At 39.0% G+C, this 27,272-nt stretch overlaps 1 protein-coding gene across 21 annotated transcripts in view; it reads right to left on the bottom strand.

Moving 5' to 3' along the window:
- The window catches only part of map2 (microtubule-associated protein 2), an 84,196-nt gene that overhangs the window by 4,740 nt on the left and 52,184 nt on the right, over positions 1-27,272 (bottom strand). For 3 of the 21 annotated variants that reach the window (XM_057336563.1, XM_057336560.1, XM_057336575.1), the window contains 13 exons: positions 22,821-22,925; positions 20,425-20,499; positions 18,073-18,288; positions 15,169-15,468; positions 11,206-13,968; positions 10,795-10,995; positions 10,275-10,412; positions 9,052-9,110; positions 8,311-8,496; positions 8,017-8,161; positions 7,110-7,166; positions 5,888-6,201; positions 776-868 (listed from right to left, as the gene is read on the bottom strand). In XM_057336563.1, coding sequence (XP_057192546.1) covers positions 776-868; positions 5,888-6,201; positions 7,110-7,166; positions 8,017-8,161; positions 8,311-8,496; positions 9,052-9,110; positions 10,275-10,412; positions 10,795-10,995; positions 11,206-13,968; positions 15,169-15,468; positions 18,073-18,288; positions 20,425-20,499; positions 22,821-22,925 — 4,652 coding nt within the window. The remainder of the gene's footprint in view (positions 1-775; positions 869-5,887; positions 6,202-7,109; positions 7,167-8,016; positions 8,162-8,310; positions 8,497-9,051; positions 9,111-10,274; positions 10,413-10,794; positions 10,996-11,205; positions 13,969-15,168; positions 15,469-18,072; positions 18,289-20,424; positions 20,500-22,820; positions 22,926-27,272) is intronic. The other 18 variants (XM_057336574.1, XM_057336577.1, XM_057336562.1 and 15 more) reach the window with 17 other exon arrangements.

The following is a 27,272-nucleotide window of genomic DNA, read 5'->3' on the forward strand; positions in this document are numbered from 1 at the left end:
ATGACGCAGCAGATATCAGCTCTGACATTTCTAAAACACTGTCAAGACATTTCAAAAAGCAATGTGCACAGTTGGGAATAAAAGACAGACAACAGCTCTGTTCTAAAAGCTAGCAAGAGGCCTACAGGGTATATTTTAATGCACCTTAAGTCTGTTCTCCTACCACAACGGCTGTTCATAATTATGTTACTTTCATAAAACACCTTCTGCATTTACCTTCAAGCATTTCGAAACACTTCTACCTGAGGTTTTATTCAACCTGTACATTTTATGAGTACCCGCCAGTTCTGCTTTGGATGCTCTTCTTATTCTTAAAATGAAATTCAAAAAGTCAACCAGCTTCATCAGACAGATGGTCAACCATATTCACTAGTACCAAGTTGCATAAACCAAACACCTGCATTACAGTCTACAAAATATATACATATGGAGTTGAATATATTTTCGCAGGATGAACAACAAGAAGGGACTTCAATTTTGTCTTTTTGTGTTTTATGTAAATCTCATTTGTGTGTCTGCATGTTGGAATTCCAGGAATGATAACTATTGTTGTCAGTTCCTAATCTACTGCCTTTTGTATTTCACTTAAGAAAAATTAACATGGGTTCGGTATAACATCAGAAAAGGGCAGAATTTTCTTTTTTAAAGGAAATATCTTATTAATGGACAGAATAATAGTAAAAAATGCATGTTTATTAGAACACTGCCAGTGGAGGTCTGCTGGCTTTGGAATAGAAGTACAGAGAGACAGAGGGAGAGAGAAGGCAATACATACATTGCCTCCCTGAGGTGAATGCTTCAGATTATCCTTGGATCTGCACTTTGAAGATACGTGACCTAAGTCCAGCTTCTTGTTTAAAATTTGAATCTAAAAAAAAATACAAAGATATGTGGCACTTTTAATGAAGATGGAAACACAAACATGCACAAACAGGTGATGGACACTGGTGAGACAAACCAATATTCAAAATCATATTATAAAATAATGGCACCAAAGATACAACATGGTTCTGCATGAACAGACCTCAGAGGATGAAAAAACTACAGTGGATCATTATTGATTTTGCAAGCAGCATGAATGTAGGAATGGAGATATGCACACATTTCATTCTTACCAGCATCATCACTTCAGACACTGTCAAAACAGCTTTAGCATGACTAATAACAGCAAAGACTGCTGATGGTGTGTGGTGTATGGTGAGTCACTTACATAATGTAAACATTGAAATGCTGACTGGCCGACTAGTTAAAGAGAGTGACTGCATGTATGCCTCAAAGAATAGGGAGGTTAACCACTGAATTTCTGACAGAATATACAGCTGCTGCAAAAATTAAGAGACCATTTCTAGATGTATTGTGGTCATTCCAGTCCAGTGTCTGTTGTGAAAAGACTGACAACGTGACAGGTTTTGGAAAGGTTTTTTTTTAACATATAAAACTGTTTCGTAACAATTTTTCTTAGTCCCTTATTGGACAATTCTCCCGGAAAAGCACGCGGCAGCAAGGAGAGCAGGAGAGAGAGAGAGAGAGCAGGAGAGAGAGAGAGCATACGTTCGCGAAGTTCAAGTGTTTGTTTGTTCACTGCATTTGGGTGATGAATGTTATATAAACGGTGGATATAACGCTGGATTTGGAGATCGTTTGAAACTGATATATGGAGCCGTCACAGCGCTAAAAGATGCCGGACATGAACCGCATGCGGTGAGTGAAACTGATGTCTATGTTTTGTTGGCAATGGGTGCGCACGTGCTTTAGACTACCCCTCCCCCCGTACGAGCCATATGCTTTCAGAAATAATCGTACAGCTGTATCTATCTTTTATAAATGTGATCAAACTAAATACTACTAATTGAAGATATGAAGTGTGCAATACTACTCTATAGGTACTCAAGATTAATATGAGATTGGCAGAAACCGCGTGTGTTAGGGCCGCTTTAAAAGGAATTATGAAATTTCTTTGCAGTATTTGATGTCTGAAAAAATTGTTTCCATCTCCAGTTTTTATTTTCTACAAATAAATGCAAATAGAAACAATATTTAGTAGAAATATTGTTAGTAGTTCACAGAATGAAAAAAAAAGATAATTTACCTAAACACCTATAACACCGTGTCTACACCGGACGCGGCGCGTTAGAACCCTTTATAATTAAAAATTTTGTCCACACTGGAAGCGGCGTGGCACAACACGACAATCCCATTAGAACAAGCCGTGTGTCGCGTTGCGCCATGCCGCATCCAGTGTGGACAAAATGTAAAATTATAATGGGTTCTAATGCGCTCTACTGTCTTTTGTCGCGTCGCGTCCGGTGCAGACACGGTGTAAAATGGTTCAATGGTCTCTTAATTTTTTCAGTGGCTGTATATTGGACATTATATTGGAAAATATAATGCAATATATTAAAATTTATCTTATCTTACATATATTTTGTATGTATTATTCAATATATTTAGATTTAAGATATTGACAGTTAAAATACAGTAAAAATATTTTCTTTGCTTATGACTGAACAGGCAAGTAATGGGAGTGGGTGGGGCTTAGAGGAACTGCATACTGTAATCATATTTTGGGAAAGAAAGAAAACATTAGTTATATGAATGAAGTATTGGATGAAGTATAGTCCATAAAGACTAACTGCTGTTAGTATTTTAGTGTTTCAGACAGCAGCAGCAGGGTGAGAATAGAGTCAACTGAAGACATCGCATCCTAAAGTACATTTTCATCACACCGCTGCTCTTACATTGACAGGATCACACATCAAGTGGTGCACAATCTATTTAGTTGTTATTGCAGGACAGAAGCGCAGACACCTTTGAGAGCACACTCAATGCCAGCCTGTTAGCTGTGCTGATAGCATGCTTTTATCTGCCTCAGATGTCTTCTACAATGTTAATTTATTAGGGAATAGGGATTTGGACCTGTGCTGGTTCAGAAAGCAGGTCAAAGTGAGCAACTGTAGGGTTGCCAGCTTTAGCAAAGGAAAATAATCGATTCTGTTCACGTATACCACAAATAACAGTCAAGGTTTACACAAATAACTAGTGCCAAGTGGTGACTGACCAGCTACTACATGTAGGCAACAGACACTTAAGACATATTAAATATATATTCAATTTAATTTTAATGCCATTATAAAGTGCCACAGTCAATTACACACTTTTAATATTAGACTATAACGCTTGAGAATTGTGATTACATATATTTCAATATAAATGTACTATCAGTTTAACCTTTAAATGTTTATTCCTTTTAAACACTTAATGCGAATGTGTAACAAACTGTAGAAATGTTTGATGCTGGTTTAGGCTGGTCATGTGCTGGTTTAAGCTGGTCCTTAGCTGGTTTAAACTGGTCAAACCAGCATCAAAACATACCTAACCCAGCATATGCTGGTTTTTTCAACAGGATGGGCCAATGTTAGTGCTCTCACACATGTTCTTTGAAAATGTGTCTGTGTGTAATATTCAACTTTATGGCTTTTGGTCTAAAACGTAATGTTTAACTTTGACAATTGTATTCGAAAGTGACTCATGTTTTGTAAGTGGTCCAGCTAGTGTCAGCAACAAAACAGCTAGCAGCTGGTCATATCAGCTACAGTAGGTTATACATAGTTTTGGGAATCTGGTCATTGGTCAAAAAGTTAATGGCCATCGTGAACCGGTAAAAAAGAAACAAGCAACAAGCTTAAACTGTATTTTCATTAGGGTGTTAGGTGTAACACGTTAAGAAACTGAACCCCATATGGAAACATATTTATGCTTTTTTAACACTGAATGAATGTGCAATATTAATGTACAGGATGGTTGGGAACCTTAACCGTGTAGCGCATCCTATTAAAATATCCTAAACACACACACACTCAAACACCAGTCTACTGAGACTGCTAAAGGGTCGGAATGCAGGAACCTGAATGAGACCCATAAAATACTAATGGAGAGGGGATGATGGAGAACAATGAACAGATGAATAGCTTTCAGAAAGAGAGACAGCTGCTGGTGATCGCTTCACTGGAGTCAGAGCCAGTTTGGTCTCAGGAGATACAGAAGTCTCTTAACATAAGAGAACATAAACTCTTGAAGCTGTGTCACAGTCACATGGAGAAAGTTCAACACAGGCGTTTGTGAAACAGACACCAAAAATTTAAATTCTGTCTTCATTTCCTCACCCTCTAGTTGTTCCAAATCTCTATGAATTTCTTTGTTCAGATAAACACAGAGATAGATATTTGGAAGAATGCTTATAACCAAACCATTCTTGGCCACCTTTGACTACCATAATAAGAAAAATTGCATTATAAATTTCTTTGTTCTGTTGAACACAAAAATATATATTTTGAAGAATGTTGGAAAGCAAACAGTTTGGTTTGGTTACAAGCATTTGTACAAATTTATACAGATTTGGAACCACTTGAGGGTGGGTAAATGATGACAGAATTTTTATTTCTGGGTGAACTGTCCATTAAAGAAGTATAGGTAAAGGGATAGAAATACTACTAATATTATAAGTCAATTTTAGTTGAATAAATCTACAGTGCAACAATACAATGAAGTGTAACAATACAAAGCCTAAAAATCAATCCACATGGAAACATTTCCCTCCCTGGAGATCTCAGCGTTGTTCCCATCTGCCTCAGTGACCCTTAGTGGACATAATATGCTATTAAGGCACAGACATGGCACTCGTACCCATTTTCACCCTTGGGCAAACACAGACTGGCAGTGGCCGCCACATGCCTGGTCATTCAACCCTAAATGACTGTGACTCTTGTTACCGTCTCTTAGACCTTTTCTGAGTCATTATGTTATGAGGAGACGGTCTCTGTCATCCAGGGGTCAGGGAGCATTTGGGTCCAGACAGACAGAGGCTGCGGCACAGGTTATACAACTCACCCCCTCCTTAGGGTGTCTCTGATGCCCCAGACTGAACTCTCATGCCCTCTGAGTGCACTTCAACTATGAGAGGACTCTGCGAATATGCACTTTCAACTAAGTTCACCAAAACCTTTATCAGTGTGATTCATCAGACAGAGTAAGTGACAAACTTTGAAATTATGAGATTTTGTTGATGGCTTTGAGCATCATTAGCTTATAAGAAGTCATATTCTACCATCCTGAAGCACTGATTTTTTTGCTACAAGAGTCAATATTTGTTTTACCAAAACCAGTTGCATAGTTTCTACCCTGTTTTTACTCTATAAATAAAAAAAATGTTTACATCGGAAATCATATTAAACCTTGTACTGTAGATATGACATCACAACTATAGCGAATACTGAAAGCTTCATTTTTGCGTGTTGTTTCCAAAAATATTCTGGGAGCACTTTGTCTTGTAAATCTTGAAAATCTCGCCCAAAAATATTTCCTCTTCAAAATGCATTTTTTACTAACTGACACTGCCCCTAAAACATGCACGATACAGCAACGCATTTATTTCTGTCGCTTCCAGCTCTCGCCCCACTGTGCAGAAACTTCCGAATTCCTTCATTCCTCTCCACTTCCCTTCTTTCTTCTGGCTGAGATTCTTGTCAGTGCACTGCTGCATTCAGCCATAAACCCGACGTAAACAAAAAGTCCGACACACAGTCTACGCTCACATCATTAAAACAAGCTTGCATGAGATGACCCAAAAACACAGGGGTGTTTATATCACAAGCCTATTTCTGTTCCTCGTGGAAAACAAACCTTTTACAATACCAGGGCATCTTAGATATAGGAAGAAAACAACACTGGTGACATCTGTATTTGAAACTGTTAGGATTTAAACGGAGAATTGACACAATTGTGAGACACATTAAAGGATGCTTGACAGAACCAGAGTGTGCCTTCGAGAAGCATAAGAACAACAAAAAGAGAGCAACTAATTGGCTATTAGCATCAGTTGAGGACTTGCCTGGCCCCCTTTGGGCTGGTACTTGATGTTGTCAGTGGAACCGATCTTGGATTTGACGTTCTTGAGGTCAGGAAGCGGCTGGTTTAAGATGCGCAGCTGTTTGGGTGTAGTGGCAGGGGATTTTGGAGGTGTGCGGATGATGGCCACTTTCTTTTCCTGGGACAGCAGGCTGAGGGATTTAGGGGTGCCTGGAGTACGAGGTGTCCCTGGGGTACGGCAGGAGTAACTTGGAGGGGTGCCAGGAGTGATGGCAGTTGAGCCGGGCGTGCGGGGTGTGGAGTTGCCAACAGAGCGGGACCGAGCAGCCTCTGTGCCTTTAGAGGAAGACAGAACAGCTAGTTACAAAATAACCTCAGAATAGGAAACATGTAAAGGTGACTTAAACTTACATAGACTTAAAAATAAAACTTATAATTATTAATCATAAACTTAATATTAATCAGTATTTTTCTCACTTCCCACTCAAAAAGCAAACGCATCTTGTTTTAAGGTTTAGATATCTGGTCTGAAAAACGACCAAAAATGCTGATTAAGAAATAAGTCATTACTTTTTATTTACATTTTAATTGCAGATAATGTTGTTGAATGATGACTAAAAATTATGATGACGAAAAAGAAAGAACAAAAAAAGAAATCTCATCACTGATCAAAATTCACAAAACATTTATAAAAATATGATAACAAAAGTGTACCTGTACATGCAGAACAAAAAACCTAGGATGGACATAATGGGGGGAAAAATTTAAGTTTTACAGTGCCTATTAAAGTCATTCACCCACTTCTTTCAGTGACCCAGTGTCTTGGGTCACATGCTGTAACCCAATGGTTCTCAAACTTTTTCGTTGTAAGGCCCCCTTTGTGTTTAGTGCATTGCTTTGTGGCCCCCCAAATAAAGACTTATAATCTTAAACTTAGAGTTTTAATTAAACCAAAAACATATTCAGTTATACAATGCTGGAACATCAATTCTTTTATTTTTAGGATGTTTGATACCGTACAATTTCATAAAATGCCACAAAATCTGTCACCCCCTGGATCCATCTTGGGGCCCCCCAGGGGGCCCCGACCCCCAGTTTGAGAACCACTGCTGTAACATAAATGCAACAGGGGTGAATAGAATTTTATTGACACTGTATTCTCAAGCTGACTGTAACCTTGCACAGGATGGCCGGAATGGAAGACTGATGATAAACAGGGTTAAAGAGTCAGGACCACTCTATACCTGTCATACTAGCAGACCTGCCTGTCCTGTGCTCTGCTTTGACTTCAGTACGGAACGCTACAGACAGGGAGCAGGGGGAAAATGAGTTATAGAAGTTTCTGATGTAGAGATGAAACGGATGTTTTTTATACTGTCTTTTTATATTACAGTAAACTACTGTGTAAAAACAAACACTTAGCAGCAGCACTTCAGTGTTCTTCAGGCACCTTGAGAAAAGAGCTGTTACAGATTAAAGCTTTACAGGGATCATAGCTTAAAACTGAGCTAAAATGTATCAAATATTGAGTTTAAACATCCTGTGCCATTGGTAGTTCTGTGCCAGTAAGATTTTGAGCATCTGAGAAAAAATATATATATATCTCACAGATTCTAATCATTTATGATCATTCTGCTTTAAGTCTTGAGACTTGGCTGCTCTACAGCTAGTGTTGGTATATTTTATTTTATTTCATGTAATGTTTTTACTTTTAAATGACACATTTCTCAGACTTTGTTATTTTTTATTATGTGTAAGGTTGTGCATTTAACAACCGGTTACACATCTGACAACTGAAATACTGAAGAAAGTTTACATAGTTAAATAGTTAATAAAAAAACATTTTCCTATTTATTCCCCCTATAAGCATCACTTTATAATTACGTCTACATAAATTAATAAAATGCCTTTATATTACTTTATATAATATAAAACAGATCATTTTAATGGCCGTACAATGTTATCAGACAATACTCTCAACTACAAAGTTTAAACCATGGTTAGGCCTACTTGTAATGATGACACAAAAATTTCTCCTATACCACTTGTAGTATTAAAAGCAGAAAAAGGGGGTTAGAAACAGAGAGAAACAGACAACTAACTAGAAACATACGGAGGTACCTAGAGATAAATAGAGAGAGTGATAATTACATGTTGGCCTGCGTGGTGCCGTGGACCCAGAGCTGGTGATAGAAGTGGAACTCTCCTCATGTTCACCTGTATGCGGGCGGCGAGTAAGTATAGATGCTGGCCGTGGCAGGGACGACCTCTTCTCTGGGCTCCGAGACCCACCATCCTGAGGACAGAGTTATTATTCCAGTTAAAATGTCTGTAAACTTAAATACGAGCAATATACAGTTAGTCTCACAAAAAACAACTAGTTCACTATGTTCACTGTGTTCGTTAGTTAATAGAACTAGTTATACTAGTTCGTCCCCTGCTTACCTTAACTACAAGTACGTTTACTGAAACTTGTGGACCTGCTGAAGAAGGGCGGGGCTCATTAAGATCCCCCTCCCCCATTGGGCTGTTTTTATTGGAGGAGCAGACGGAGTAAGGTCGGGCTGGCACCAAGGCCGCTGCCCGCATTTTAGAGGTGGGGATCTTTGTTAGTGTTGTGGAATTGGAGGTCTAGGATGAGAGGACATTGACATGAAGGATTCATGCACAAGGATAAAAACCAAAACATGAATATGTATGTAATGGGTTATAATGAAACCAAACACAGAGAGAAAATGATATACCACTTAACAGAATGTTTAACCAAACAAAATGAGCAACATCCACAGATTTGGGAATTCAAGGTTTATAATCAAATACGTTTCTTTAAAAACCACTGAATAAATCACTCACCTAAAAATGGTCATTTACCCACATGGGTTTGGACTGACATGAGAATTAGTAAATAATGCTACTATTTTCATTTTTTGGTTTAAATATTCCTTTAAGGATGAAAATATGAAACACCAAGGTCATGTAAACATAATACACAGATGGCAAGTGCAGACAATGCAAAGATTAAAAAAACTCCACTGAGACTTGAAGCTCCTTTTCATTTGGGTATCTCTGTTTAACACTTTAGCCGACAAGTATATATTTAACTAGATAACTATCAACTGGAAACGGATAAGCTAATTTCTCCCTTAAATTACATAACATTTCCATCGGACATGGAGGTGGACTTACAAATGCCCGATCTCTGGAGTGCCTGGCCACACTGAAGGGCAGTCGTCCATCTGCAGATACTGTAATGAGTGAGACAAAGAGAAAACAACATGTTAAAGATGAGAAATACTCACTGGTCAATATTCTCGAATGAAATAACAAGTAACACTTACACTGGGGGAATTAACTAAACTGACCTGCTTACAGCAATATTTTGATTTAAAAATACTGATCGTTTCAGAGCGGGATAACAGCTCAAAATTTCTCGGTTTAATAAAACAGAATAGAGTACACTAAAGTGCTGCGACGGTTTAGTGAATTCCCCCTACAGAACAATAATAACACACAAACAAAAAGATCACAAATGCAGCATTGTGTACAAAAGCCGCCACACGTAATTGAACATTTAGAACGTCTATTTAATCATGTACTCTACTGAACTCTTGAAATTGGGCAATTTAGAGCCAAACGTGGAACGGACTGTTATACAACTGAATATTTTTATCTGCTGGAAAGCCCTCTGAATCAACTTGGCACAGAATAATACAGAATTCAAACATGAACTGTATTACATAACATAAGATACTTTCCAGTCGAGACTAATTGGACTGTTGCAGCAATGCGTTAGCTGTCCAACATAAAGTGAAGTTCAATCTCAAAGAGCTAACAATGGAACTTCATTATGGCACAATAAGTTTCTTTCCTCCAGTCAGATGGAGGCCATGTCTCTTAACCAAGAGATCAGAACTCCTTCAAACCATCAGTTGCCTGGCAACCAACACAGCTGGTCCCTCAATGCTGGAAAATGAACATCACAAAGGCAGTAAAATAGTAAATAGAGAATCACTGATGCTACTTCTCATAATTGTCTGAGAAGTCTGAAGGACAACCTTTAAAATCATCCATATAAAAACACAAACACGGTGATTGGACGCACCACATTTTCACAATATTCAATAATAAGCACTGCAATAAAAAGAAAAACAGGTGCAAATAAACTGAGAGAATAGTGTACATGCAGACAACAAAATGAAAATTCAAGATATGACTAAATAAATACATTACATAAACATGGAAAAACATGTCTCATTACAAATACTGCAATAATGGTAAATAATACTACACAATTTGTTACAAAAAATGTGTACAAAAGTAAAATGACACACAAGCACCAATGTAAAAACGGCATGCTGATGCTTATGTTTGCCAGCCACATTGAAGATCAGCTCCTCGTTGAAGATCACCTGTGGGTTTCCGCTTAACACACGCGTGATGTTGGGTAGGTCTAGGGTGCCTTACGGTAGTCTTTACAACACCCTTCCGCGAAGGAGAGCACGTCTGAATATCAGATTTTTTTGTGAAATCAGGCTTCTTAATCGCAGCTATAAGAGGCAGAAACAGAATCAAGGACAATCACAGCAGCAGCGAGATTCAGGAAAATGGATGTCATGATACAGTCATGTTCCTTAAATGATCAGTTAATCTTATAATAAAGGCCTGGTTTAACAAACAAGTCATAGAGAAAAATAACTAAACAATAAATAATCAGAGAAAATGAACAATATTTGCACACAATTTAACTTAAATTTAATGCATTTCGGATGTAAAAAATGTTAACAATACTAAGTGTTAAATGTGATACTGTACATGAATGTGAAAACAAACTTTAAACGTCGTTGGAAACATGCTGAAAGCTTTATTTTCCAAAAATGAAATATGAAAAAAAGTCACAGAAAAATAAAGTATGTGAGCAGTCGCAGGAACCTTTTTTCTTCTTCATCTCCTCTTTCTGGATGGGCACCGGCTCCTTGCGAACATGTTTACGCTCAGGGGTCATGATTCGTCCTTTGACCCTGCTGCCCTTAGTTTTCTGTTTGACCGGTTTCTCTGCATGCGGTTTCTTGACAGGGCTGGATTTGGGTAGAGGCTCAATCTTCTCAGTTGCTAAGCTCTTATCATCGTCTGCTGAACAAAGGAGGTGAAACAGGCACTCTTACACAAGCCTGTGAACATGCATGGACCTTTTTAGATAGTGAAACTAACTAATTGTAAAGTAGCAAATTAGCTCATTTCCAAATGTTTTTGCAACATTAAACCTAAGACAACAAGCTGACTTGAATACTTCTAAAAAGATTCATGCAAAAGAGATAATTTATTGAAAACTGAAAATTGCACCTTGCGTGTCCACCCAGGAGCTGTCTAAAATGGAGTCATCAATGGTAGTTTCATCTTTGTAGTCATCATAGTTTTGAGTAGGTGCTTCACTCTCTTGTATTTCTATCTCTTTAACTGGACAAACTGGAGGCTCAACTTGCTCTGGGACATCTATGACGACTTCTACACTGGCAGCCTCCATCTCTACTTCTTGTGCCATCTCCACAGACTCCTCCTCCTCTTCTTCTTCGAGGAGTTTTGGACGTTCCTCCTCAGTGGGGGCAGAGAAGCGTACACTGTGTCCAGAGACCTCTCCTTCATCAATGGTCTGCACCACTGTAATGAAATCATCTTCCACCATCACAACTGACTCAATTGCAGCTCGAGACTCAACAATGTCCTCTGCTGCCTTGGCTCCTTCATTCTCAACAAGATTAACCTCATCTTTCTCTACTTCAAACTCAGCTGGCTCCGATTTGACTGTCACTGGTTTCTCCTCCAAGGCCGGTTTTGTTTCTGGCATGATCTCTTCAGGCTCCTCAGCGATCTCAACATCTTCCTCAATTTCTTGAATCACAGTGGTGTCTACAGGAGCCTTCGCTGTCTCTGAAGGAACTGGGTGAGGTTGCTCCTCCACAGGTTTTTCTTCAAGGGGGTCCACAATAGTATCTTTCTGAATTACCTGTTGCTCAGAAGGTTTCTCCTCTGTCTTTGAAGGAGCTGGTGGGGGTTGCTCCTCAACAGCTTTCTTCTTGAGGGATTCCACTGTGTCTTTCTGCTTTACCTCCTGCTCAGAAGGCCTCTCCTCTCTAAAATACTTCTCAAAAGATCCAACGGGAGATAATCTATTAGGATCTGCTTTTAGAGCCTCTGGTGATTTGGGTTTTTCAGTTTCAACGATGTGGATTTTCTCCTCCTCTGTAGCACTTTCTACTGAAGATGCTGGGGATGGTCTGAGAGGTCTGGCAATCCTGTCCTTCGCAACTCCAGTGAGTTGGTACACATCTTCTGCATCAACCTCTTCATAGGCTTCCTGGTGAACAAGGTCTGGTTTATTCTTAACCTTCTCCCTGAGCTCTTGGAGCTCTCTTTCCTCCTCCACGCTTAAAGGCCGGTCCTCCATTTCTAATTTGCGTATTTGCCTCTCGTAGTCAGCTATTTCGGCTTCGGTTTCAGCTGCAAGTGTAGCATCAAGGTCAGACTTTGGTTCTTCCAGAGTAACCGTCACCTTTGGGGTAATAAAAGTTTCAACTTGCTTGTCTAAGTGTTCGTTCTCATTTTCAGGTGAAGTTACACTCATTTCTTGCAAAGTTTCAGCCTTGAAAGGATCAACTTTATCTTGCTTAGTCTCAGTAGTAGATTTTTCAGCAACTGTACTCTCACTTTCAAAGGAATCTTCCTTACTTTGCATTTCTTCTTCTGCTTTTACTTGTGGTGCAACAAACTCTTCTGTCTTCAGATCATCAGACCACAAACACTCCTTTTCACCTGCAACAAAACCAAGTTCCTTATCCTCTGAAATCACAGTGTTAAAGATATGAGGAGAAGTATCCAATGGACTGTACACATCTGCAGGGGATGGCATAGGACCAGAGTATTCACTAAAGACACAATATCCTTGCTCCTCCAATTGCATTTCCCTCTTTGCGGCCATTTGACTCGGATCACCTTTCAGTAAATGTGCTAAGGAATCACTCACCATAGAAGTCATGTCCATAGGAACAGACTTCCTCCTCAAAATATCTGGATCAGCGTTGTCTGATGCTAGCCTTGATCGCGTACCGGCCAGATCCAACATTTCAGGCAGATCTGGGGCCATGACTGTGCCGTTCTTGTAAAAGCCCTTCGCTTGGACAGGTGATTCTGGGGACTCAGCTTGTGGACTCTTACTTCCATCACTAACTGTGGTTTGGGGAGGTGGAGATGATGAAGTAGTTGTCTCCAGGATCAGAGGAAATTTAGGTATTTTATCCACTGAGGGAGTGGTGGCAGGAAGATAGTCAGCAGATTCGTCAAGGCTCCCGCTAGTATGAGACATGATGTCAGTAGCTAACGGAGAGAAGTTCCTGGGTCGCCCTTGGACGTCATGATCCATTGCACCAATGGTGACATTCAAAGAGTAGCTTCTCTGCTCTAGAGCCAGTTTTCCAGGAGACAGCCTGCAGTCATCTCTTCTGTCTACCGGTGAAGTAGTCTTTAATGTGTCTGCAGTACTTTTTGAAAGATCTGGATTGACTTCCAAGGACTGTGTTTGAGCTAGGGTACTGTAGCTGATTTCAGGAAGCGGGAGGTTACCAAGAGAGTCTTTCTGCTCCTCTGATGTAGTACTCAGCTCATAATACCCTTCCCCTTGAGACCCGGCAGCATCAGTCTTAATTGTAGTGGTCTCAAAATAAGCAGACATTCCAGATTTGTCCTTCATGTCCCCCTCTAGTTCATCAGGTTTTGCCATGGCTGTGATTTCCATTTGTTTGTCTTGTGCATGCCCTGATTCAGTCTCGTGTATATTGCTTAAGTCACATGTTTTTTCAGTTAAAGGCTCTATCACGTCACAACTTTGCCCATCAGGCCTTTCCAATGGACCTTCTAAAGGTTCTATGGCATGACCCAGGCCACTTGGAGGCAATTCAAAATCCTCCATGGGGTATGTTCTAGCAAAGGGGCTTTCTGGCATATCTGTGTCTCTGACAAGACTCTCGTAGGATGGGAGATCATCTAGGTGCATTGCAGATTCAGTGAAGTCCATGCCAATGGGATCTGTCCTCTCCGCTTCCATCTTCAAAGCTGAAAGCAAAGCTCAAGTAGTCTGCATTGTATTGCATTACTGTAATTCATAGTATAAATGTTTGCCAGGCCAACCACCACACAGAAAGGCAAAGCTCTTGGTCAAATGAACTTGCATTTTCAAAAAGCAGCAACTGAGATGAGACACACATACCAACTCAGTGATGAAGTGATGGCATGGATATGAATGGACCAACATGCAGACCCTGAACATTCAATGTAGGGTGGATGTGGTCCAAAAATGAGGAGGAAATGTCGAAGATGAAGGTCCAAGCAAGGTTCTGAAGTCAGTACACCAGCAGCTACATGGAATAGTTGATCTAAAGATGTCTGCTAAATAGATATTCAATGATTATAGGATTATGTGCATTGGATCTGTTATATTGATAACATTTCCAATCAAAAGATTATTTAACAATGGCTTGGTAAAAAGTCAAAAATGAGTTACAAGGTTTGATCTACAGGAATATACAAGAAGCTTGTTGGCAGGCACTAATTTTCCTCAAATCATATCATTTGCCTGATCATAATAAAGTGCCACGAAAAGAAGAAATTATGAACATGTGAGATTTAAATAAAAATAAATAAGTTGTTCAGACCACAACGTGAACCAAATGACATGACAATGCTTTACAAAAAGACAACATTAAAAATGAAAATTAACAAATAAAATAAAAATAAAATCAAGAAGCCATTACTTTTCAAATACCTTTGAAAATAAAGCAAAAAAAAGCACAATAGCACAGAGGATTCGCAGAATCCAAAACATAAAAATACAGGTGTTCATTTTGGAGCATGCAGCCCAGACCAACCATCTAGAAATATAGCTGGCAAAATGAAAGAAAAAACTTAGCAATGAATGGCAATCTATGGAAGAGGTCGACCTGGCAGCACTAGCATCAATAGTGAAATAAGCAAGTAAGGTTAAAGAAAAAGCTTCCTCAGTTAGCTAGCAGATGGAGGCAGCACTGGAAAAAAGCATTTAAGAAAGAGCAAAAGGAAGAAAATGACAGACAGACACAAAGCCCTGGCCACAAAAGCCGGTCACCATCGAGCCTGTGTTGCCTTGCAGCATCAGCAGATAGAGGAGATGTTTCAGCCATTCACCCAACATTGCCTTAAAAAGCTATCTTAATGCTTTCGCTCAGCGTTTTTGATGGGAGAAAGACAACATGCAGGTCATGAGAAGGATGGACACACCTTCTGCAGGGCTTTCATGCTTCCCTGCCTCCTCAGCTCGCCCATTAGGGGCCTGGTTGGCAGCTATAGCTGCCTGTGTGTGAACCTCGGCCTGCAAGCCGGGCAGAGCCTGGGCCTCGCCTATGACCTCTGCCCACTCTGGGAGCTCGGATGGGGGTTCCTGTTCAGGCTCCTCCCCACTCCACTGCTCCTCCTCATCCTCCTCCTCCTGTTCCTCTAGAGCTGCTGCTGTTGCTGCGGCTTCCGAAGTATCCTCCTCTTCCTCCTCCGCAGCTGAGAGACTCTCTATGGTCTCCTCTTCTTCATAAAGAGGGAGACAAGTGGAAACATCAAGACTACGGACAACACAGACTTGGGTTACTGGGGAATAAAAAGGTGGGACACTTTCAGCTCTATCAGTTATGAGGATGTCTAATGCCATTTGTGGTGCATCTATGTGAGATTTTCTTTGACTTTGAGATTATGTATTCATGGTAGATGATAGAGTATAAGGAATAAGATCATGCAGCGAAAGACTCCCTCTGGGTTCTTATTAAAGCAAGCAAGCTTTTCTTCCTCACCTGACTTAATATTTATTGCTTTATCAAACCCATGTAACAATTCTAATGCACAACGTACTATCTTGGATGATGGAAAAACAGTAAAAAAAATACAGGTGTGTATTATTTCCTGCTGATAGTGTTAATAAAACCTGATTTACTAATTCAGTAAGGGTTGTCGTTTAATAATGTGTCATTTTTTAGCCTTTTGGAAATATTAATATGCATATTTTGAAACTGCACAGATTGCAAGAGGTATCTCATAAAGCTGAGATCAGTCTATTAGCTTTGGCATTATTTTGGCAATAATTTAGCAATAATTTTAACTGCACAGAATGCAATCTGTAAATTGTGTGTTTTAGAATTAAATGATAAAATGTATTCATATTTTATTTGTATATTTTATTAATATTAATAAAAATCAAATATTACAGTGGGGTACAACATTCTGAGCACCCCTACTGAAAATCTATTTAAGTTTTTAAAAAGTTCACAAATTATATTATCAGCATACATGAAACATACAATGTACAGAATGTACAGATAACAAACTTATATCATCGGCATATCAGCAAAAAATAAAATGTACAATGTTTTTGTACTGCAATGTTTTAAAATGCTTTTGCTCTAAATACAGCATCTGGCATAGACAAATTTGTGTAAAATATGTCCATGTGATCATTTTGTACGCTTCAATAAAATCACAAGTTTGCTTATTTGATTAGTGACCTAGAAATCATCCAAATTCGTAAAAATTTTCTCATCAATTCACACCATGACGTTACTTTGTTTGCCATATTCATGTTCCGTTTATTTTCAGATTTCAATAAAATTTGGGAACTCAGAATTTCAATGTGAACTCAGAGAAGACCCCACTGTCTTGCAATATTAGTGATCATTTTCCAAGTCCAAGCCAAATTTTCCATCTCGGCTCCTTCATTTGTTCAATTATATTCTTCAACATGAAAACCGCCTTCCGCGCAACACACTTCACAATGCTGAACTGACCCCCTTAACTGAGATGGAACAAAAAGTGAAGGCGGACCACTAATGCAGGTCAAGCAGTTTTTGAGACATCAGAATTAATGTGAAACATTAATCGATTAATGTGAAATCATTCTCTACGAGAGGAAAAGATAAGGCTGACGCTCTCCCTGCTGGGAGCCAGGCTAGATATGGCAATGCAGACCACACCAGGTCATATCTCAGCAGGGTTCTGCAGTGGAGCGAGGGATGAGAAAGAATGAGTGCAACAAGGAAAAAAGAGAGAGAGCGGAAAAGACCACTAAAAAATAAATCCTAAAAAATGCTGCTTGCTTGGTTCAGATAACAATAACGGACCCTAATGAAAAGGTCGAAATTACATTTTAAAGGGACAGTTCACTCAAAAATGAAAATTCTGTCATCATTTACTCACCCTCAGGTAGTTCCACACCTCTACAAATTTCTTTGTTCTGCTGTAAACAAAGGAAAATATTTCAAGGAATGTAAGTATCCAAACAGATCTCATCCCCCATCTACTGTCATAGTAGGGAAAATAAATACTATGGGAGTCAATGGGGGATGAGATCTGTTTGGTTACTGACATTCTTCCAAATATCTTCCTTTGTGTTTAGCAGAACAAAGAAATGTATACAGGTTTGAAACAACCTGAGGGTGAGTAAATGATGACAGAATTTAGATTTGGTGAACTATCCTATCCTAACTTTCAATTTCATGTACACTGAAAATAAGCCATTTTTAGGGACTGTGATGACGAAATATGCTTGTGTGTATGGGCTATTATGTGAAGAGCTGAAAGTCATCCTGTGATCTACAGCACGTGTACATCAGCAGGTTGTAAAGATGGTAGGGTACAGATGCCAGGGAATGTATTTGGGTCTGATGAGGGACAATCAAAAGTACAGATGGACAGACAGGCTAACATACGGGCAAGACAGATGCAAAGACAAGAACACGGCAAACGGGCAAAGGAGAAAATGTGCACATTTTGCACAAATGTCCTGCTGATGGTGCAAGTCATTTGGATTTCAGAGACCTCATTTAATAGAGCACTTCATGACAGCCTGTGGCACAATGCTCATGTTTTTCATTGCATGGCACAACGATTTCACAAAATCCAAATGTCTTTCAATTGGAACACAGAGAAGACAAGGTACAAAAACTGATACCACCCCCACAAGACACGCTCCAGTCGGAGTGGGCACGACACAACAGAGACAAAAGACAGGAAGCGGCGGGCCAGAAAGAGAAAGAGGTGTTGATGCTGAGCCAAAGAAAGAAAGTGGGAGGAGAGAGAGAGAGAGAGAGAGAGGAGGAAGAAGGAGGGGGAGAGAATGGCAAAGAGGAACCATGCGTGGTTCACCTTCGATCTGTCTAAACGCGGCGGCCTGCCCTGGGGGGCGAGAGCCCGAGCGCGTCCACTCTGGGCTGAATAAAGGGTGTTCATAGTATTCCTCATCAGAGTGGTAGGGGTCATCCTCAGGCACAGACACTGAGATGGAGGGGGCGAGGAACTTGCACCTCTCGCGAGAATTTTGGAAGCGGCGGAGAGGACCTGCTTCCTCCTCATCCCCTACATCTACAAATAGACACAAGGAAAAGAACTGCAGGGAAATCTGGACAAAGAGACAGCGAGACAAAGAGACAGAGAGGAAAACAAAGTGGAAGAGGAAAAGAAAGAAGGTAGGAGGATAGAAAAGGTGCAGCAGATAGAGGAGGAAAAGAGTTCACAAGGTAAAGAGAAAAAGTAAAAAGGAGAGGAATCAGAATATGCTGAAAAAGAAGAGAAAAGAAAAAAGAGAGAAAGAAAGACAACAAGGGGCTAAGGAAAAGAAAGAGAAAACAAGAAAGGAGTTTGTGTACGAAGAAGAGAAGGACACACACAACACAACACAACACACACAGTATGGAGAAACACAAAACGTGACTGTAGCGGTGCTGTGTCATAACCAGAGACATTTTAAAGATTTGTTTGAACTTTGGAAGGTCTCGGGCTGAGGGAACTGTAATGTTTTGGTCTGCTTAAAGTCAACATGATATGGCAGAAGTAACCCATTTTACATCTGTAATGCGATGTTAAAGGAATAGTTCACTCAAAAAAAATCATTATTTGCTCACGCTCCAGTTGTTACAAACCTGTACATTTCTTTGTTGCGCTGAACACAAATAAGGATATTTTAATGAAAGTTTGTAACTAAGCTGTTTTGGTCACCATTGACTGCCATAGTAGGACAAAAGACTACAGAAAACGGCTTAGTTACAAACTTTCATTAAAATGTCTTCATTTTAATGTGATATCTGATACAAGCTTAATCTTATCCATCAACAAAATGTGAGTTTGCAGCTAAGTTTGAAGACCACTCGTGATTCAAGAGCTTATCAAGTGTAAAGCATCTGTTTTTAAATATATTGCTATTTGAAGTTTGACACTAAAAGCATTAAATTACTAAAATGACAAAAGCTATTGGACAAAGTTACTACATTTCGATAAAAGATTACTGAACCAAGCACATAACATGAATGGTGAACAATCATTTGTGAATGATAAAAGCAGGTAAATGTATTATTAGTTCACTAAAAATGAAAATTATTTCATCATTTACTCACCCTCATGCCATTCCAAACCTGTATGATTTTCCTTCCGCAGAACACAAAAGAAGATATTTTTTAAGAATGTTGGTAACCAAACAAAACATTTCTCAAAATATCTTCTTCTGTGATCCACGGAAGAAAGAGTTATATACACATTTTAAATGACATGAAGATGAAAAATGATGACTTCTTTATTTTTGGGAGAACTATCCCTTTAAGAATTCTAAAATGGGGTCATTTACATTTCATGCTGACTTTATAAAGATCCTGTAAATATATGCTCACTGTACTTTCCGCTGAAGACTGTTAGTGGTTGGATAAGCGTTAAAGACGCTGTTGTTCAGTTTAGTAGCTCTAGAAAGTTATCTGAGCATGGCATTCAGCCGCCACAGGCAGTAGATACAAACACAGTCAAAACGAGCACAAGCCCATGACATCAACAGCACCTACAACACAACATGCAAAACTTAAGACGAGGACGCTTGGAGTAGACACAGAGGAAGTGAGAGAGGTTTAGAGCAATCAACAGATACTTAAAGGGGCTTTGGAGAGAGGATGAGCAGGCAATCTGAATGCCACACGGTTTCAGCAAACAGCCGGAAGAAACATCAGAAGAAACATTGGCAAACTGGTTGGCTGCAGCTGAGACCGAGCGGCATTCAGGTAAAGGTGAGAGGACAGGAGCTGGGCTCTCATGCATTCGGCGGAGTCCAGATCCATGATTGAGGGTTTGTTTGGTTAGGAGGAGGAGGAGGGGGTAGGGTCACTTTGACGTGGGTTTTTGATCAAGATAGCTCCCGGTGTTAGCATGATGAAGATGAGGCCATGTTTAACATCTGGAGATGCTGGATGAGGAAGAGGAGGTCGACTTGAATGATGTCAACAAAAGGTAAAGTTGATCCTGCAAACACTCCTTTGGATGGGCCCCACAGATCGGCTGAGCATGGGCATCGTGAGAGGGGTGACATCATCCTGAAAGGGGCGGGACTAGAAGGTGCCCCTGTCAGAACACCCTTTTTCTTGCCAGGGCGACCAAAATACTCATGTAAAAAAGGTCACGTTCTCTTAGTGGTTCTCACCTCTCTCCATACACAGTCACTCACAGAGAGAAGCATGACCCTACCTTGTTCCAGCGGTCCAAAATGCTCTGCTGCCGGGGACGGTGGAGGAGAGGGCGGCAGGTTTGCAGAGTCTTCCACTACAGACAAACAGAAGAAAAAGAGATTGAGACAAAGTTTAAGATCAGATATACATAGTTTGGGTGTCACTGTGGCTCTTTTGCAAAACACTGCAAACTGTCTATATATGCATGGTTTCTCAGCCCATGTGTATCTATTAGATGTTTTTTGGGGCCTTTGTGCTACTTATAAAAACAAGTAAAGAAATACAAAAAGTCCACATGTGAATGCTGGCCCACAGCTCTTTTTCTAATCTTGCGAAAGCAATATTTCTGTACACAGCAATATTTCTGTTCACTGGACCAATGAAACCTGGTGAAAATGTCTTCACAAGAAAAAATATATTCACAAAAGGGACTATTTTTCATATCTTAAAATGCAATTAGCTCATAAAGACCATCAGGGGGTAAACAGATAATAACAATAAATGTGAATGCACAATTCACACAAAGATATAAACAGGTTGTGTGTATTTGTGAGGCTAGAGTTGGGAATTAAACTATTCCATAAAACATCTGAAAATTATGAGTTTCATATACATTTGTAATAGTATTATATGTTTACTGTAAATACTGTTTTGTTGATATCTGAAATTCTAAACTTTTTTATTTTTCCGCAAACTTCTTGAAGATCATTCACAGACCTGTGAAGAAACCAGAATTGTTACGTGGAATTAGAGCCAGAATCAGTCCTTAAAGTTATTTGTAAGGATATGCTGAGCAGAGAGTAAGCCAGGCTCAGGATTTTAATGCCGAATGCTTTGCTGTCTCTAATCCTTTGAGCTCTTCTGACAGACTGACTCAACATCAAGCGTATGAGCACAGAAATCAGTTTTTTGCTGACTAATTCCTACACAGCAAGTGCAAGGTCTTTTAGAGGAAGCCCTGAGCAATAGATATTTCATTTCACTTTTTTCTTTCAGAGCCTGAAAATAAAGCATCTCCTAAGTATGTGTTACAGAAACTTCCTGGCTTAAGTTTTAAGATATGACAAGTGCAAAGAGAATCTTAATTGAAATTGCCATTGTTGCTAAACAGGTAGCATATAGGGGCAGTTTTCCGGACAGGGATTAGTTTAAATCAGGACTAGGCCTTGGTTAAATTAGGATATTTAAGTTGTTTTTAAAAACATACTTTGCAAAACATTACTGGTGGGCATCTTGAGACAAAACAATCGCACTGATGTTTTAAGATAAATCAGTGCAAGTTGTTTTCGATTAAGACACCTCTAACATTTAAGTTAGTCTGGGACTAGGCTTAAACCCTGTCTGGGAAACAGCCCCATAGAGTTTGGTTGTTGCTGGAATGCAAGTTTGAAGAACTGAAAATGTAGTTCTGTTCAGACCTCAATAAATCCATATTACTAAGACAATGACAAAGAGTTGCCATTCCAAGTGCAGTTTTTATTATATTCTTGGACTCAATGTTTTCATTATCGTTCTTGGACTTATTCTCTTGTATTAGTTAATTTTAATTAAATGTAATTAAATTATAAAAAGCACAGTTTAGTTGAAAGAAAAAGCACTGCACCAAAATTGTGTATGTAGTAAATAAACAACTGTAATGTGGTTAATCAATGTCATAAAAATACACTATACTAGTAATAAAAAAATTAAAACACATCTGGGCTCAAAATCCTTCAGTTTTGTTTTTTGAAATATTCACGAAGAGGTCACATATATGTGAAGTCATCAACAGACTGCACAGTTTATATAAAGTCTCAATAATGAAATCGGTGGTTACTGTAACACACACGCAACAAATGAAACTCAAACATTTCCTTGAACTTTCAAAACCAAAAATCTCAAATAAAACCATGCAACAAAATGACTCACAAAAGACATGCAACACGACCACAGAAACATGAAAAAATATCCACTACTTTTAGCATGATGCCAGACATAAGAGAGAGAAAGACAGAATGTCTGCTGAGGGTTCGCCCTCGCTGTAACCCTATGTTGGCACACACGCACACAGATAGCCAGGGGCAGTGTGGGTGCAAAAATCAAGCAGAGAGGAGCTTAGACAGGCCAGCTGTCAGGGCAGATATGCCATTATGAAGTAAAGAAAGCCCTGGTGAGCCTCTCCACTGCTTTGATCAGTTCACACATTACACACACGAAATGGACAGACACAATAACACTAACCACACATCACAGAGATAGAAGTCAGCAAAACACACACAAAAATACCCACATCAAAAACAACACTATTCCCACTGCCCTCTGCTTTTACCTTCTTATCTCCACACATAGTATCACACAAACACAATAAAGCCCTTTAGACCAGGCCTGAGTACATCTCGCTTCCAGTATCCCAGAGTTCTCTCCTGCATATCCTACCTGAGGGCAGCCTGACGGCAGAGTCTGGATTTGGCTCCTGCTCTCCTTTGAGTACCGCGACCGCTTCAGCTGTTACCTCCTGCACGATCCTCGCGGACACTTGTTCTGTGCGACACATACATACACATGCATCAACTCACATGCCATGAGCATGTAGACAAGCAAATTTTCACATATTCACAACATACACCGAGTAGCTCACTTTCCTAGATCATACTAGCATGGTTGAACCAAACACGTTTTTCATACTTAATACATCCTTGCTGTCCTAAAAAAGGGTGGGGCTACACTGAGATTTCAGACAATGAGAATGAGGCAGCATCACACTGTAAGCGAAAGACAGTTGTGCACACATATGGTAGCCCACATACAGTCACACACGCATTTCTACACTAAATATTAGGGATGCACCCTAGAATGACCACTTTACCACTTTTTACAAACAATGATTGGCTGACAGATATCTGTCACTTTCTCACTTACTGTATTTGAACTCGTCACTCAGAGATCATTAAGATCATTGTTTCAATCATGTTTTAGGCTTGCAAAGTTAAAAAACACATGCATTAAGATATACTAACCTTATACAACTCAGTGCCTTTTTGCAGTTAATAAATGAACTGATACATACGGAAGAGTATTAGGGCCAAGCAATAAAAAAATATATAAAACCGTTTTGAGATTAAAGTCATTATAATGCGAAATTAAACCTGCAGTTTTTCTGGGAAAAAAGTCTAAATTAAATGTTGAGAATAAACTCAATAAATTTCGAGAATAAAGTTGTTGTGTTTCGAGAAAAAATTCATTAAATTTCGAGAAAAAAAACTCGAAATAAAATGTCGACAATGAACTCACTATACTTTGAGAATAAAGTCGTGTTAAAAACGTGTTAAATTCTTCTAAAGAGACCCAGCCGCTGATAGTATTTCTTTGTTACTGAAGGAAAGCCTAAAGTATAGCTTGACTAAGTGATACAACTCTGCCATGTCCTCATTCAGTACTACGCAATGAACATGACCCTGGTATAGGATAAATGTTTATTCTCGATATTTTATTTCGACTTTTTTCCACTAAATTTAACGAGTTTTTTCTCGAAACACAACGACTTTATTCTCAAAGTATAGTGAGTTTATTGTCGACATTTTATTTCAAGTTTTTTTTCTCGAAATTTAACGAGTTTTTTCTCGAAACACAACGACTTTATTCTCAAAGTATAGTGAGTTTATTGTCGACATTTTATTTCGAGTTTTTTTTCTCAAAATTTAACGAGTTTTTTCTCGAAACACAACGACTTTATTCTCGAAATTTATTGAGTTTATTCTCAACATTTAATTTCGACTTTTTTCCCCGAAAAACTGCGGGTTTAATTTCGTATTATAATGACTTTAATCTCAAAACGGTTTTATATATTTTTTATTGCTTGGCCCTAATACTCTTCCGTAAATACATCAGTTTGTTATACTGGCTTTTTTAATGCTACATGTTACACATTGCTGTGTGTAATATTTAGGAGGATCTATTGACAGAAATGCAATACAATATACATAACCATGTCTTCAGAGGTGTATAAAGACACTACATAATGAAGCGTTATGTTTTTATTACCTTAAAATTAGGTATTTCTATCTACATACAGTGTGGATCCCCTTACATTGAATTTGCCATGTTGCTTCTACAGTAGAACGGACAAACTGCTCTACAGAGCACATTTCGTAAATACGTTATCTCCTTCTGCAAAGAAGCAAAAACGTGACAACATCTTTGTCCTATGTCAGCCACCGTAGTGCTTCGAAAGGGAGGGTTGAGCAGTGGAGTAAGCCAATGGTGGCAATTCGCAACCTCACCGCTAGATGACGCTAAAATCTCCACAATGCTCCTTTAAACTGATTTAAGATCAATTGTCTCTAATTTCAACTTCAGTATCAAAAACAGCAATAAAGCTATGAACTATAAAGCAAACTTAACCTATTGTTAGTGCAAAACTAAAAATCATTCTGTTCATTTTTTTAAATTATGGACTAAGTTAAAGGAAACATGTGAATGTTTTTAATTAACTTCTTTGATCTATTATTTGCACTAACTGTTTGATGTGTCTTAAGTTGTTTGATGGTTAACTTTTTGTGCTGCCATTTTAGCCAGGACTCCCTGGAAGAAGAGATGTACATCTCAATGGGACTATCCTGGTAAAACAACAATAAATAAATACATTTTATAACCTACACTTGTAATAGAGTCGACATAGAGGCAGTGTTAGAATCCATATGCAGACGTTTAATGAAGGGTAATCTTAATACAATCCAGTAAGCACATCCGTGGTCAATAAACAGGCAGTAAATCAGTAACAAAGGGTCAGTCCAATCAGGCAAACAAAGCAGTAGCAGTAATCCAATAAACGTAAATCCAATAGCAAGCACAATGGTCATAACAGGTAATCAAAGTAGTATAAACGCTTGGTAAGGCAGAAAGGGTATAACTGGCAATACTTCGCAACATGTGGCAGGCATGGTTTGTTTAAATATGGCCGACACAGGAAGTGAGGGCGTGGCATGAAAGTCCACTCTAGAATTCCGGAGATGGCTCCCTCTGGTGGGTGGCTGGTTGACTAGCAGCCCTAGTCCTTACAACACTGCACAAGGTTGAACATTTTTAATTCTTTAAAATATTCCCTAATTTCTATTTTTGCACCATCATCTAGGGCTAAACCAATAACAAAATATCTGTCACCTGTTAAGACAGAAAGTCATATTAACACAAAAGAGAAAGCGTTCATCATTTTATCATGTAGAGCTTTGTTAGGTCACAGTATTACAATGAAAACCTAAACCAAAGGATTTTAGAAAATTAATAACACCACGTTATTAAAGAGCTTAGTAAATTTCCAGAACTGTTCTTTTTTTTAAACACTTCTATGCAATTCTACACCAAATAAAATGACTTTGCGGCTTCCATTCTGTAATATCTCTCATTTGTGCAAGTGTATTGATTGAAACTTTTGCTCAGTGGACATACAATGGAGGAAAACACTCTCTTTAAAAGAAAAAATGCTTAAAACAGCAAGAAAATTGGCAGCACTTTGAGAGGGTAAATCGTCATGGTAACAGCAGATAGGGAAGGTATAAGCGGATACTGCAACAAATTAAGTTCCCATCCCACGGATTGGCTGGCAAGGCTGATCCAGGGATAGATTTTAAAAAGCGCTAATAAAAGTATCCCTCGGCTCTTGAAGACACTCACACACTTGCTGCATTCTTACAACACACCAGAGAGCTTCGGTTTTAATGGCATCAATTATTCAATGTAAATTATAGACAAATCGACTTCGCGTTGACCACCCATGGTTGCCTACAAATCCATAAATATGTAGGTAAACACAGATTAAGAAACGGATCTTTGAACAGAATATTTTCAAGCATTCCATACAGGAATGATCAACTTACACGTGCACGGACATGAGACTGACACATTAGCACCAGTGAAGGTAAACATTGCAGCGATTCTTACGTCAAAGCTTTCTATAGAGATACAAAGTGATTAAGGGCCATTAGCTACTCCCACTCTCTCTCCAGCGAAAACAGACTGCGTGATGGGAGTCAGCAATGCATCGCTTTTATTTCTTGTGCACTTTCAGGCACAATTTCCGCCCACCTTACAGTCCCAGCAACATCCCACGCACTCACAGACACACACACAGAAAGGGAAGAGAGTTTTGTTCAATACCCATCAGAATAATGTTCACCCACGCAGCTATGACTCCAGTTCATGGTATGCCATCAACCTGCGGTCAGACTGAGCCGAGACCAGTATCTCTAGTGGAGACTCACATTTAAGGAATAGTCGAACATCATTTATTCCCCTTCACAGTGTTTTAAACCTGTATGGCTGTTTTGATTTCACCAGAACTAAGAAAAATGTTTGAAGAATCGCCAATGGGTTAGTGATCACTCGAAAAGAACAGAAAAAAAGGCTGAAAATTGTGTGCTCTATTAGGCTATATAATAATGTAATACCTATAAAAATCGAATGTTTTAAACACAAATGCGTTTGTCCTTCTTGTAGCTTGACAGCCTTGGTCAATATGAGCTGCCACTGTAAAAAAAAAAGAGGTTTTTAAGAAAAAATGAGATTTGAAAGTAAATAATAAATGTTCACTTCTAAAATCCTGACAAGTATCATCATTTATAACTTCCTGGAAATAGATGTGTACTATGTAATAAAACATGTACAATAACAAATTACATAAGCTAATTTGCACAACCAGTTTTTTGGTATGACTCAACAGAAGAGCAGAGATCGGAGAGACACAAAGAAACGATGCACTTACATATTTTTTGCTCTTCCGCTCTCTCACTCATTCCTTGCCAAAGCAAATGAACTATATTAACTTATACCTACAAAATATGGCCAACCATTTATCTACTGTTTTTTCAGTATACCTGTGCTTTCTATTTCTCA

This window comes from Triplophysa rosa, linkage group LG6 (assembly GCF_024868665.1).
Source record: "Triplophysa rosa linkage group LG6, Trosa_1v2, whole genome shotgun sequence".
Lineage (NCBI taxonomy): Eukaryota > Metazoa > Chordata > Actinopteri > Cypriniformes > Nemacheilidae > Triplophysa > Triplophysa rosa.